Source organism: Camelus bactrianus, chromosome 3, assembly GCF_048773025.1.
Source record: "Camelus bactrianus isolate YW-2024 breed Bactrian camel chromosome 3, ASM4877302v1, whole genome shotgun sequence".
NCBI classification, from domain to species: domain Eukaryota; kingdom Metazoa; phylum Chordata; class Mammalia; order Artiodactyla; family Camelidae; genus Camelus; species Camelus bactrianus.
The window spans coordinates 111,872,995-111,886,893 of record NC_133541.1 but is presented as its reverse complement, the minus strand read 5'-3'; the positions used below and the strand labels follow the sequence as shown (position 1 = coordinate 111,886,893).

Below are 13,899 nucleotides of genomic sequence, written 5' to 3'. Positions count from 1 at the left end.
CCAAATGAACTTTAGGCTTCCTCTGAGTTCCAACATTCCATAACTAAAATGTAAACTAGGTCCAATAATTTGCCTGCCATCTGTGCCCCCCACAGAATTAAACCAAAGAGAAACTATCAAAGAAATATCCAAGCAAACATGTAATTTGTCTTTGGATAGACAGCAAGCTACTACTGAGAGGACAATGTTTTCCGCAAGTGGCTCTCCAAGAGAGTCAGAATTTCATTTCATTAAGACTTTGGGTCAGACACAGACAGGAGAGAAGCTATTCCTCGTTAACACAAGCTGTGGCATTCTTCACAAAAGACCTTGAAAAGAATACAGACCCCAAGCTCTACGGAAAGTTTTTCATCTTATCTAGTGTTAAATAAATCAACTGAGTAAAGTCTGTGGTCTGGAAAAAGTCTACATTAGCATGCAGATAAAGATGGAATCAAAACTATTTACAGATAAATGAAGTCAGAAAATCTGCAATGGTTAAAGAGACACAATACTTTTAAGTCACTTAAGCCTAGCACCATATTGGCCAAATGCTACTAGCCAACGTCTAGAAACTCATTACCTACTGCTTCTAATGATGTAGTTGGCTCTTCCTGCCCCTGAGGTTTCTAACTGAGCATCAGTTTGCATTTCAACTACTGAGACACTGAGACATCTGCAGGTGTATCAGAAGAAAGAAACCTTGATAGATTGTGCAGATGAGCTGCACTTCTTCATGTTAGGGTCCACAAGGGAATCATCTGTCATGTGTACCAGTGTTGCCTGGGATCATCTTACCACCTCTTACATGCAAAAATAAAAATCACCTGAGAAATCAGATATGTTGAAAAAGAAAAAGAGAAAGGATGAGGGGGAAAAGTAGCAGAACACAGCCAGGATGCACATTACAGCTGTCTGTTTACTTTAATTGAATGGGTTGTGTCTTCAGGCAATCTCATTATTCTCCCTGGAGCAGGAGTGCTGAATGAAGGCACAAACCTCATTAACCTTTGAATGTAAGAATCAATAATCTGCAATAAATCTAAGCTAATTTGCTGCCAATAAATCTCCCAGAATGCTGTGTTTTGTAGCTGGGGACATTGGAGAGTATGGTAAGAAGTTCCGTGTCTACATCAAGATGGCATCTGGGGCTTACTTTGTTGGTTTTTAAGACCTCCTAACGTAAAACAATTTATTGACATTTACACAGAACGCAGTTTTCCAGTGAGCTTAATTATCTGTTTGTTCAGTTGAGAACACAATGGGACCTTTTCTCTTTCTATGACTGTTTCTAATAAATGACATAGATAAAGAGAAACAGGCAGGTGTCCACCTGGCAGTTCTATCTCATATCCCTGCCCTGAAAAGTAGGAACAGAGCCCATACCGAGGAACTGGAAAGAGGTTCCTTGAGCCTACAACTGGCTTTACTCTGTGACTAGCACATAGTAGGTACCTAAAAAATATTTGTTGAAAGAATAAATGATAGCCATGACCTTTGAGAGTCAACTTTTGCTTGCTAAACATATATATACATATTCACTATATATATGTGTCATACATATATATACAGATGTATATGAATACATCTGCATATATGTACACACATACATATATAAAATGTCTGAGCAAGAGTGGGATACTTGTAAAAAAGTATCTTGTAAAAAAAAAAAACAAATGGAACAATAAAGTATTTACTAGTATTTACTAGTTTACTAGTTACAGAGAAGTGATTGAGAAACAGGATGACAAGAAAACAAAAAGGACCATGAGTCGATGCTACAATGAAAACTCCAAGAAAGCAGCCTCTCTCTGGTGTTCACCACTAAGTCACAGCGCCTGAAACAGTGCCTGGGATAAAGCAAGTACCTGACAGGGGTTTGATGGCTGAATGGACGGACGCATGCATGAACGCATGGACGGGTGGGTAAACAGCTGAGGAGGTACCTTCTATGAGTAGGAGAAGCAGGAGAGCAGCTGTGAGCTTTCTGCGAATGGTCTCCATGGAGAGCAGAGCTCTGTAGACTAAAGCACCATCGCACCCCTGGGCACACATACAAGGGACCAGCTTCCCTTTCCCTAACCAAGGGAAGCAGAAAAGGTAAAAGGTGTGGAGCAGCTTCACATTTGCACCACGTGTCAAATGGGGGTGACAGTTACAGCATCTTTGTCATGGGAGTGTTTAGAACAGGGCCAGGCCCAAGGTAAGTGCCCGCTAAGAATTACTGTTACTATTCCTGTATCAAAGGGATTGAGGGTAATCTTGGAAAAAGAGACACCGCCTTGCCTTCTTGGCGCTTAAAAATAGCAGGGAAAGCAGGCAGTAAGCACAATCTCTCAACAACGTATTCACTAAATTCAAGTGTGAGGGGGCTCACAGCGAGAACTGCCGGGGGTCATCAGCATGCTCGAGACCATGGTCCCCGCAAGGATCCGTCAGAACCGCGTTACCCAAGGCAGGAAGTGTTGGGCAAACATCAGGGGGTGTGTCTGCAGCCGATGCCAACTGACAGGGGCTTGACTTCGAGAATACACCAACGGCCCCTTCAACTAAATGACACACATAAAAAAGCAAACAACCCAGTCGAAAAACCGGCAGAAGTTGTTTCTCAGGGGGAGTCGGCGGGCGCTGTCTCGGCGGTGTCCCCTGTCCGCCTTTCCCAGCGTCTCCACGCGGAACCAACCGCCAGAGCCGAGGCGCGGCGTCGAGCCGAACTGGTCTGAGGAGATGGCCGCCGCCGCCAGGCGTTAGCTCACCCGCGCGCGCTCGCGGCCCCGCGCCGACCCCCCAGAGCCATGAGTTACGGTCGCCCGCCTCCCGACGCGGAGGGCATGACCTCCCTCAAGGTGGACAACCTGGCCTACCGCACCTCGCCCGACACCCTGAGGCGCGTGTTCCAGAGGCACGGGTGCGTCAGTGACGTGTACGTCCCGCGGGAACGCCACACCAAGGAGTCCCGGGGCTTCGCCTTCGTCCGCCTCCACGACAGACACGACGCCGAGGACGCCATGGACGCCATGGACGGGGCCGTGCTGGACGGCCGCGATCTCCGAGCGCAGATGGCGCGCTACGCCCCCCCCCCCCCCCCCGACAAGCGCCTCAGCCGCCGCGGACGCCCGCCCCGCCGGCACGCGGGCGGTGGCCACGCACGTCGGAGCCGCAGCCGGTCCCGGTCCTGGTCCTGGAGTCGATCCCGCTACAGCCGCTCCAAGTCCCGCTCTGGCACTGGCTCAAGATGGCGATCACCCTCCAAGTTCAGATCCGCGCGATGGTGCAAGTCCAAGTCCAAGTCCTCCTCAGTCTCCAGATCTCGCTCGCGGTCCAGGTCCAGGTCTGGGTCCAGGAGTCCTCCACCCGTGTCCAGGAGGGAATCCAAGTCCAGGTCGCCATCCAAGAGTCGCCCCAAGTCTCCTGAAGAGGAAGGATTGGTGTCCTCTTAAGCAAATGATGTGTTGTCCCCAAGCAACATAAAGGAAGGCTTGGGGGGAAAGGACCAAGTACTCAGTCCGTCGAAGAGTCCTTGGAACAAGCAACTGGCTTTTGAAAAGGTTATTTTGTAACATTTTGTCTAACTTTTTACTTGTTTTAAGCTTTGCCTCAGGTGGCAAGCTCATTTTATGTGCCATTTTGTTGCTGTTATTCAAATTTCTTGTAATTTAGTGAGGTGAACGACTTCAGATTTCATTATTGGCTTGGATATTTGAGGTAAAATTTCCTTTTTGTTTATATAGTGCTGACTTTTTTTTTGTTTGAAATTAAACAGATTGGTAATCTAATTAGTGGCCTCCTGACTTTTAAGGAAACGTGTGCAGCCATTACACACAGCCTAAAGCTGTCAAGAGGTGGACTCAACATTGCCTTCATACCTTAAAATTAAAAACCTACAAAAGTTGGTGTAAATTTGTTTGTATATGTTATTTACCTTCAGGTCTAAATGGCAAACTGAACCCAAATTTGTATAAAGACTGCAGGTGAAAAGAGTTGTTTTTTTTTTTTTTTTTTTTCTGAAAGGATTGTTTACCAAACACAATTCTAATCTCTTCTCTTATGTATCTTTGTGCACTAGACGCAGTTGTGTAGCAGTTGAGTAATGCTGGTTAGCTGTTAAGGTGGCGTGTCGCAGTGCAGAGTGCTTGACTGTTTCCTGTTTTCTCCTGATTGCTCCTGTGTAAAGATGCCTTGTCGTGCAGAAACAAATGGCTGTCCAGTTTATTAAAATGCCTGACAACTGCACTTCCAGTCACCCAGGACTGGCATATGAATAACGGAGCATACAGTGAGCACATCTAGCAATGATAAATACACCTTTTTTTTTCTTCCTCTTCCCCCTCCCCCAAATGGTAAATTTGAACATCTTCATGTATGAACTTAAAATATGGAAAATGTTAAGGAAGCAAACAAATGGTTTTGTAACTTTGTAAGTACTGATAACATGGTGTATTTTTTTCCTCATGAATATTCTGTACTCTAACCATTGTTTCTGTAGTTTAATTAAAACGTAATCTTGGTGTTAGCTTTTCTCAGAAAAAAAAAAAATCGGCAGACCTAAACAGACATTCCCTCAAAGAAGACATACAGAAGCCCAATAGGCACATGAAAAGATGCTCAACACTGCTAACAATCAGAGAAACGCAAATCAAAATTACAGTGAGATATCACCTCACACTGGTCAGAATGGCCATCATTAAAAAGTCCACAAACAATAAACGCCGGAGAGGGTGTGGAGAAAAAGGAACCCTTCTACACTGTTGATGGGAATGCAAATTGGTTCAGCCAGAATGGAAAACAGTATGGAGATTCCTTAAAAAATTATAAATAGAGTTACCATATGATCCAGCAATCCCACTCCTGGGCATATATCCAGAGAACAATTCAAAAAGTTACATGTACCCCAATGTTCATAGCAGCACTATTTCCAAAGCCAAGACATGGAAGCAACCTAAATGTCCATGGACAGATGACAGGATAAAGAAGATGTAGTAAAATTATACAATGGAATTCTACTCAGTCATAAAAAATAATAATGCCATTTACAGCAACATGGATCGACCTAGAGATTATCATAATAAGTGAAGTCAGTCAGACAAAGACAAATACCATATGATATCACTTATATGTGGAATCTGAAAAAGCAAGACAAATGAACTTATTTCCAAAACAGAAAGAGATTCACAAACATAGAAAACAAACTTACGGTTACCAAAAGGGAGAGGGGTGGGAAAGGATAAATTGAGAGTTTGGAATTAGCAGATACAAACTACTACATACAGAACAGATAAAGAACAAGATCTTACCATATAGCACAGGGAACTATACTCAACAGCTTGTAATAACCTATAATGAAAAAGAATATATATAAATGTATAACTGAATCACTATGTTGTACACCAGCAACTAATACAAGATTGTAAATCAACTATACTTCAATTAAAAACCAACCAACCGAAAAAAAAAAATGGGGTAACAAGAAGACTCCCAGATTCCGGGAGTCTTAAGTTCAAGATTCCAAGGCAGGTTCTTCCCCTTCCTGAATTCCAGTTGCCCCACCTCGAAAAGAGGGGGCGTGGCTGAGATGATTCCACAGGCCCTGCCAGCAGAGGCAGAACAGTGGGACACACCAGGGGGAAGCTTTGCAGAGACGAGTGCACAAGAGCCGGGCTGTGAAAGCCAGGGGCTCCAGCCAGGAAGGGAGGAGAAAAGAAAGCAGGGCACCAGGGGTCAAAACCAATTTTCCTCTTGCCAAAGTTCATCTTGGCCCTGCAGATAAAAGGCTTTGGTCGAAGGCATTCTTCTCAGAAATTGTGCTTCTAAGAAAGAGTGACGGTAAAAAATACAGCCACGTGATACATGGGGGAAATGACACCTGGCTTACTGTTCCGGTCTGTGGACACAGAGAAGTGCCGGTTCTCACGTCACCATACGTAATGGCAAATCAGGTGAGAAACAAAGGGAGGGAAAAGGGAGGGGAAGTGAGAAGGAGGTCCAAAGATGGGGTGGGGATAAGAGAGGAGGAAGAAAATACAAGGAGGTGAATCAACTGAAAGTTGGAGGGTTGCCATCAGAACACGGAGTTTCCAATTCCAAAGCTCACTCACCGCTGCGCTTTCTCTCCCCATCTCTCCACCTGCTCAGCTTAGACTCCATTCTAACTACATTAAAGGGCCTTTCAGTGCCTTCCTCTCTCCTCGTGTATTTCCTGAGTAGCAATAATAGATGAATGACAAGAACTACCAACCTACTCCCAAGGTAGAGATTGGAAACTGCTTTTATGTGAGTGAGAACAATGTTTAGATTGACCTGTCTGCCTACGTGAACTCTTTTCTGTTATAAACATCACCTCGAGCCAGAAAGAGAAAACAAAGGGTAGAACGATGAAGTGTTAAGAGCCCACTTCATTTTGTGGGTGGAGAGAAAGGGGTCCCAAAAGAGTGGCAACTGGGACAGGGTCGCCGAGCGGGGAGGTGGCAGGGCTGAGAACCGTGTACAAGTCCCCTGTCAACTAGTCCTAGTGAGACGGGCACAAGGACACGAGGGAATGTTTTGGATTTTAACAATTACGTACACACTGCAATAGGTATTAGTAAAATCCGCATGTGGCATCCATGATGTGGGGGACATCACAGCTTAGAGTGAAGCTAAATTACCTATCTATGTTTAAAATATGAATCAATTTAAGGCACAACACTGGGTATAATGGAACCCTTGATATGGGTAACCAATAGCTCCTGACCAGATCTCAGATTGTTGCCAGAGACCATGCTTTTGGTCCTTCAGTAAGAAAAAATAAAATAAAAATGACAACAAAATCCATCCAGCTTGCAAACCTCCAAGCATCCTCTGAAAAGTCAAACAGCTCACCTTGCAGTGTCTCCTCCCTTTCCCCGAGTGAGCCCGGGAAATGAGAGTCAGGTGTTCAAAGGAGTCAGGCAAGCATAATATTATATATACACTCGACATCCATCTCCTGAAAGAAAACTCATTGTTCCTGTGTAACCAAAAGTAAATATTTACCGCGAGCCAGGAAAGGTAGGGAATGATCAGCATTCGGGCCATCAATCACTGTGAGCCTTGCTCCTGTTTTAACAACCCTTGTACGGGAGGGCAGGCAAGGACGGCAAAGACTGGCCGGGAGATAAGAGTTTGTCAGAGGCATCAAATCGCTCAAAGCAGAGGAATATAAGGTGAGTTGTTCATGCGTGTAGGCTGTGAAGGGCTCTGAAGATGCGTTTACAAAGTTAAGGCAGGAAGGAAGAATGGTTAGCAACGGCCTCTGTAGCTGGACCACCAGCTCCTTGGCTGACCAGCTGTGGGAGCTTGGGCACAGCGATTCCAGCTCCACCTGGGAAGTGGGGAGGGTGTATAAGATCCACTCTTTAGGGCTGCTGTGAGGATTAAATGAGTCAATACCGGCAAAGCATTTTTTAACAGTAGTGGGAGCATAGGAAGTGCTCAATAAGTATCGTACTGGGGTCAGAAGACAGTAGCCTCCCTTGGGTGCAAGAAGATGGCTCAGGGGTGGTACCCAGTCTGTTGGCCGTGGTGCACTCAGCTGCCCAGGAATTCAGTCAGCTGATTTAGGATATGTGTAACTGTCCAAATTCACACAGCCAGGAAGAGGCAGAGCTGGGATTTCAGCCAAAGTGGTCTGGTTCCAGAGTCCACGGCCTTAATCTTTATTCCTCTCTTAAGAGATCACATACATTTTTTTTTTTTAATTTTTTATTTCCCGGCTAGTCACCTTGCTCTCTTCCAGGTATAGGAACAGACTGATTCTCCATGGGAAAGGCATTTCTCAGGTGAAAACAGAAGCACCAAACAAGGGGTAGGACACTTGAGTTGTAGTCCCAAGTGGGACGGTGAGAGGAATGGAAATGATTCATCCTGGACAGGGGAATGTTTCAGCAGGGGACAAATCTGTGTGTGCTGAGGAGAGCTGGAATGAAGCAGGAAGACCAGCACATTTCCCATGGATCAAGACAGAGACCTAATCCCCTGAGTAAGAAGCTATGATGAGAGAGATTCCAGCCCAGTGTAAGAAAGCATTCCGGGAGATACACCACCAGATATTCCAGCCGAGAACCTAAATTCAATTAGCCCAACACAGCCCCACCTCTTACTGCTGGACAAATTATAGAACCCCTTTAATTAAGCCTCCAGCTCTTTATTACTGAAGAGGGTGTAGCAGTATCCACCTTGTAAGACCAAGGCAAGATTTGAATGAGATAAAGCACGTAAAACATTAGCATAGCGCCTGGCTTATCTAAGCCCTCAGTGCATGTCGGCTGTAAACTGGCCTGGAATTTGAATGAACGTAAATATTGCTCTGAGTACAGATAACTATTTCTTTATATTTTCTTCTTCTCTAGAGACTTTAAAGTGTTTGGGGAAGACCCTTCGTTCATCCTTCCATTCTGAGCACTGACTGAGATGAAACTCTGAGGACAGAGCATGAACAGGAGTGGAACAGTCCACATCCATCCCAGTGAAGAAGGCAAGCATGAAGAAATGGTCACTCAACTAGTTATTTAATGGTCATTATCACATGTGCCATGTGGGTTAAGTCTAGAGCTGTCACTAGAACATTCAACAAAGAGACTGATCTAGACTTAGGGAGATCACAGGGACCTCCAAGGAAGGGAGATTGGGGCTGAATTATCTCAATGTGACTGATTTGTGGCCAAAGGCCCATGTGAGACCACAGAAGGCAGTTATCAGTCTCCTATGACCGGGGACAGCTTCATAAACGATGACATTGGAAGGAGCATTCCCTGGGGAAGAAAAAGGAAAAGAATTTTTGTAGTGTAGGCCTTTGTAAAGACTGGGAGAAAATCTCAGAACAGGGGTTCAGATAATATTACTTTTGTTATAAGTAAAAAGCTATTAGTAGAATTTATAGGTAAAGTCTATTGTTTAAAGATTTTCACTGCAGTGTCATTTCTCAAAGAAAACTGGAAATACTCATAACAAATAACTGTCCAAGAATTGTCCAATTGGTCAATTGAGGAATTTGAAACTAAATTAAGTCCAACAGAACTTACTACATGGTACTACAAGTATACTAAATATTATATTCTTCAAGAGCCTGTAATAACATGGAGAATATTACTTAAAATACTAAAGAAAAATAGGCAGACCCCAAAAATCAGTTTTAGTGTGAGCACAACCATATCATTTAAACCTCCAAAAGCTATACTTTTGGAGGTGATGGATAATAGGTTTACGGCATATTTTGGTGAAGGTTTCACAGATGTATACTTATCTCCAAACTCATCAGGTTGTATACATTAAATATTGCAGTTTTTATGTCAATCATACCTCAATGAAGTTTCTTTTAAAATGCAACTGACTATAACTCAATAAAGTAAAATTATAAAAAAAATGCAACTAAAAAATACAGAAATGGAAAACCTATTACCAAGGGTAGAATATGAAAATCATTAAAAAGAGGTAAGAAGAAGTGACACATGCTATTTTAAAGGCAGTTATAAAGCGCAGTTTGAGGACCAGGTCCCTTAGAGAAGTACTGTGCTACAATGCGAATACACTCAGGGTGGGCATGTGGGGGTAGAGGGGCAGGAGAAGTAACACATCCAACGCTTTGAAGCATAATGTCTTTAATAAACTGGGGACATCTTGTTCAACAGAGTGTACACCACAGAAAGAATGAAATTGAACCCAACAATCACCTGCCATGCACAGGACACAGGACAGGTACGTTTAGAAGAGAATAATGTAACGTGATGCTGTCAACAGAGGAAGGGCAGATGGGGACTCCCCTAGTGGCAATGTAAACACAATAAGCCCTTAGGGAAACACAGAGCAGCCTAACAAGAAAGAGTTGACAGGAAGGTTGCCCTAGCCCTGCTTCAGAGCTTGGAGGTGATGATTTAATACTATATCTCAAATTATATCCCAAATACTGGATCAGATATTTCTTGAGCTCCAGAGCCCATACATTTAAGTGCTTTCTGGACATTTCCCCTTACACGTCCCATGAGGACCTCAGACTCAACATGTCCCAAGTAGAACTTTTCTTCCAACCCAATCTCTGCCTTCATCCTCTCCATCAACTCTGGGTCCCCTTCAGTGAAACTCATCACCATTCATTCAGTCACCCAACCCAGAAACCTAGAAGCTGTCTTCCACTGCTCCCTCTCTCTCATGCCTCACCTCCCATAAATTTAAAGTCCTGCCTATTCGTCTTTTATCCCTTTCTCTCCACCTCCATCACTACCACCTTAGCTCCAGACACTTCGGCTCAGATCTTGTCAGTGGTGGGCACCTGATAAGACTCCGAGGGTCCCATAAATTTTCCACAGAAAAGCCAAAATAATATTCCTACAACACCAATCTCATTGTACCACTCTTTGTTCCTGCTGGGCTCCCACTGTGCTCAAGATAATGGGCCAAAACCATGGTTCACAAGGAATTCATGAATCCTTCCTGCATCTCTGCCTCATTTCAAAGTCTCCCATCCCCTTAAGTTTTCAGCCACCCTGGGCATTTTTCAGATTCTTAAACACACTGAGCTCTCTCACACCTCAGGGTCTTTGCATATGCAGTTTCCTCTGCCTGGAAACTTTTTCTGCATACTTGGATAGGCAAGAATACCTCTGAAGGAAACCTTTCTCTGACCTCAGAAACCAGGTTAAGACTTCCTTAACACGTACTCCCACAGCATCCCTCTTGACTCCAAGTGCACATTTAACTGTTTCCCCAACGGGCTATAAACTGAGTGCTCTGTTTATCACTGTATTTGAATGAATAAACAAATAAAAACTGTTGGATGCCACAGGGTATAGGAGAAAGACCATCTACCCACCATCCTACTAAATCCTTCATGAGACTGAAGCTGACATTCCCTTTTTGTTCCCTGTGCAGTTGGCCTCATCTGGCCTCTCATTAATGGCTCTCCCATCATTTCACTAATTTTTTATCACCTCCACTTTCCAATTTAGAGACTAACTAATCAAGCTCAAAGCTTCCTGGGGCAGCTCATCCTTCAGAAAATTACCACAGTCAAATCCAACATTGAGCCCTCATCTTCATCCTCTAGTCCCTACCTGGTAGGGACTTTACTGGATGAATTATACCACATTACTGGATTGAAATCTTTTCTTTTACTCTCAGGTGATTAAACTCCCAAGCCTGAGCACAAAAGCTTTATCAGAAAAGCAGCATCTCAGGAGAACTTTTCTTCAGCCAGACAGAATAGCAAAGCATATTCTCCTGAAAAAAAAAAAAAAAAAAACAAGAAACTATACTGCCAACTGAGCTTGGCTTCTGGATTTGGGGAGCACTATGATGTCACACCAGCTACACAGTGGCCACGGAAAGGCTGGCTTGGAAGGACTATGGATAGATGAGAACCTCTCCAGGTGCGATCCATGGACCATCCACAGTGACATGAAAACCGAAACTGAGAGTAAGCCCTTAGAAACATTTATAGCAAGTTAACATTGCTGAAATTTTTTTTATTGTATTTTACCAAAGCATTAGCCTGTAACAATTAGAAATTTAAAACAAAACAAACAAACAAACAAAAAAACTGGTCCTTCACTACAGGTAGTTTGGGAAGCACTAGTCTAGACAAGTCTAAGAATGAATTCACCAGGAATGTCTCCCATCAGTTCTCCTCCCATCCTCTTCATGACTCTGTGTTCCACATTAGTTGTGCCCATCAACAACAGCAGCCAATAACAACCATACTGAGCAAATTTGGGATAATTCAAAGAATAAAAATATCGATGGCAAAAGAATAAGCAGTCTCTTTCACAGACAGTTGTCATTATCCAAGGCTGCTCTACCTGATGATCTAATGTCATGTAGTGATGGTCAGGATAGTTAATAGCAATGAAGCACCACTGTGTGCCAGGCCCTTGAAGTGATTCATGTGCATTATTTAATCCTCAGAATTCCCTGGAGTACGCATTATTGTAATCATTTTAAGGATAAGAAACTCGGACTAGATAGCTCAATTAAATTGCCCAAGGTCACACATCTAGCAATTGGTGACATCTAGATTGGAGATTTAATCCCAAATCTTTAATAAGAGTCCAGTCCCTGAGTCCTTAACCCTAAAACTGTACTGCCCCTCTCCCATGCATATGCGTTATTGTAGTTCCTTTCATTGCCGTCTGTCTAATTACCCTTTATCTTTCAAAACAAACACCAAAGCAACTGAAGTCTAGACCAACAGAAAGAACACTGAACTTGGGATCAGCACACTTGGACACCAGGCCTCTATCTATTACTAAATAACTGCATGATATTAAATAAGCGTTATCATGTATGACACAGAGATAGCCATGTTGGTACCATCTACCTACTTCACAGAGTTTTTAACAGGTTGAAGTGAGATTATAAATGGGAAAATTCTTTGGAAACTCTCAAAAGATTTTGTCCTGTAGATATCACCATTGTTACTAATTTGGAAAACCTAGATTTGACTACATTTATCCCAGAGACGATTCAGCATACTACATTATGACAGTCTTCTTGTGAACTAGTAAACTGGACTATTTAAATTAACAGTTCCAACCAATTGCCTTTATCAGCTCAGATTCATGAAGTGATGTTTTAAGAGGCATAAAAAATATATTCCCTGCCCTCAAGGAGCTAATTGCCTTGTCCAAACAATACTACTTACATACACTGAAAACATACTCGACAGTAATACGAGGTCGTTTGTGCAAATGACCAAGGATTGAATGGCATTGTACAGACTCAAATGGAAAAAAAAAATCACCAAAAGCTGGAATGATGAGGAAGAGCTTCAAGAGAGAGCAAGCTCTGAGCTTGGATAGAATCCTATCCTAACTGAATGCTGGCAGAGAACTCAGAAATCAGCTGCCACCTTTTGCAGGTAGAGAAAGGGAAGTCCAGGCAGAGGAAATGACTTGCCCACGATCTCAGAGCGTGCCGGTGAAGGTCAGGCGGGACCATCTGATCACACACTTTCTCTTCACCAACTCTATGTTTCTCTTTTTCAAGGGAGATATGTTTACCCACAGCAATGAGGTCCCAATGTGGGGACTTTCAGCCAGGCTGACAGATCTGTGGTGGATACATTTCTGGATAAAGAAAAGGCGGCTGGCTTACTTAGTAAGCATCTTCTCCTTCTATGCCAGAAGCCAGCCCTACCTAAAGAGTTAAACTAGGTAGGAATAAGAATAAGAATTCAAACTTGAAACGCCCTACCTGCTGAAACTCTCTCTCTCAGACAAACTGTATCCCTTGGGAGTCTGTGGAGGCACAAAATGTCTCCAGGGCATCCTGACAAAGAACACATGACAGCCATGTACAATTTGCAGCTGCTCCAAACAGCATTCCGCCCTCACCCACCCACCTCCAAGACTTAAAAAGCAACTCACTGAAAAAAGAGGCTTTCAGGACAATTCTCTGAACTCTCTGAATCTGGACGTGAGGCCACACTTGGAAAAAGAAACTGGAGAAGTGTGGTCAAAACAAGGGCAGAGGGGCTACAGGTACCTGGAGGTACCACCAGAGGTTCAGAACGTGCTTCTCAAGGTGATGCTGAGGCTACTGCAAGGCAGGCCTGAGAGTGCAGAGAGGCAGAGATGGGATATGCTTCGAGCCCCAACACTTCAAGTCTCCATGTTGTCCTTCCAACCTTTGAACAGGTTAGAAATGGGGAAATAAATGGCTCTAGGATACCATCCAGCCAGACAGTGAATCCTTGCCCATAGAACGCCCCCTGTTCCTCTGCCCAGGACATTGGCAGGCAGGACAGAGTCTACAGAGAATGCACTCACCTCTCCAGGGTGATCTGGCCAAATGGGTAAAGGGCTATTGACCAGTCAGAAGCCTGGCTTCTGCTGGGCCTTCATCATACCAGGTGTCTGCTGCTTGTAAATATGTTCCCTCCAGATATAGCCAAGAGTGACAGTCACGCTGTGA

The 13,899-nt window shown here is 43.8% G+C and overlaps 1 protein-coding gene across 1 annotated transcript; it reads left to right on the top strand.

Annotated features, from left to right (window-relative positions):
- Positions 1–1,908: 1,908 nt before the first annotated feature.
- LOC141575297 (serine/arginine-rich splicing factor 2-like) lies at positions 1,909–3,462 on the top strand. Its single transcript, XM_074354356.1, has one exon. The coding sequence runs from the start codon at positions 2,775–2,777 to the stop codon at positions 3,417–3,419; it is 645 nt and encodes a 214-aa protein (XP_074210457.1). The 5' UTR covers positions 1,909–2,774; the 3' UTR covers positions 3,420–3,462.
- Positions 3,463–13,899: the final 10,437 nt, after the last annotated feature.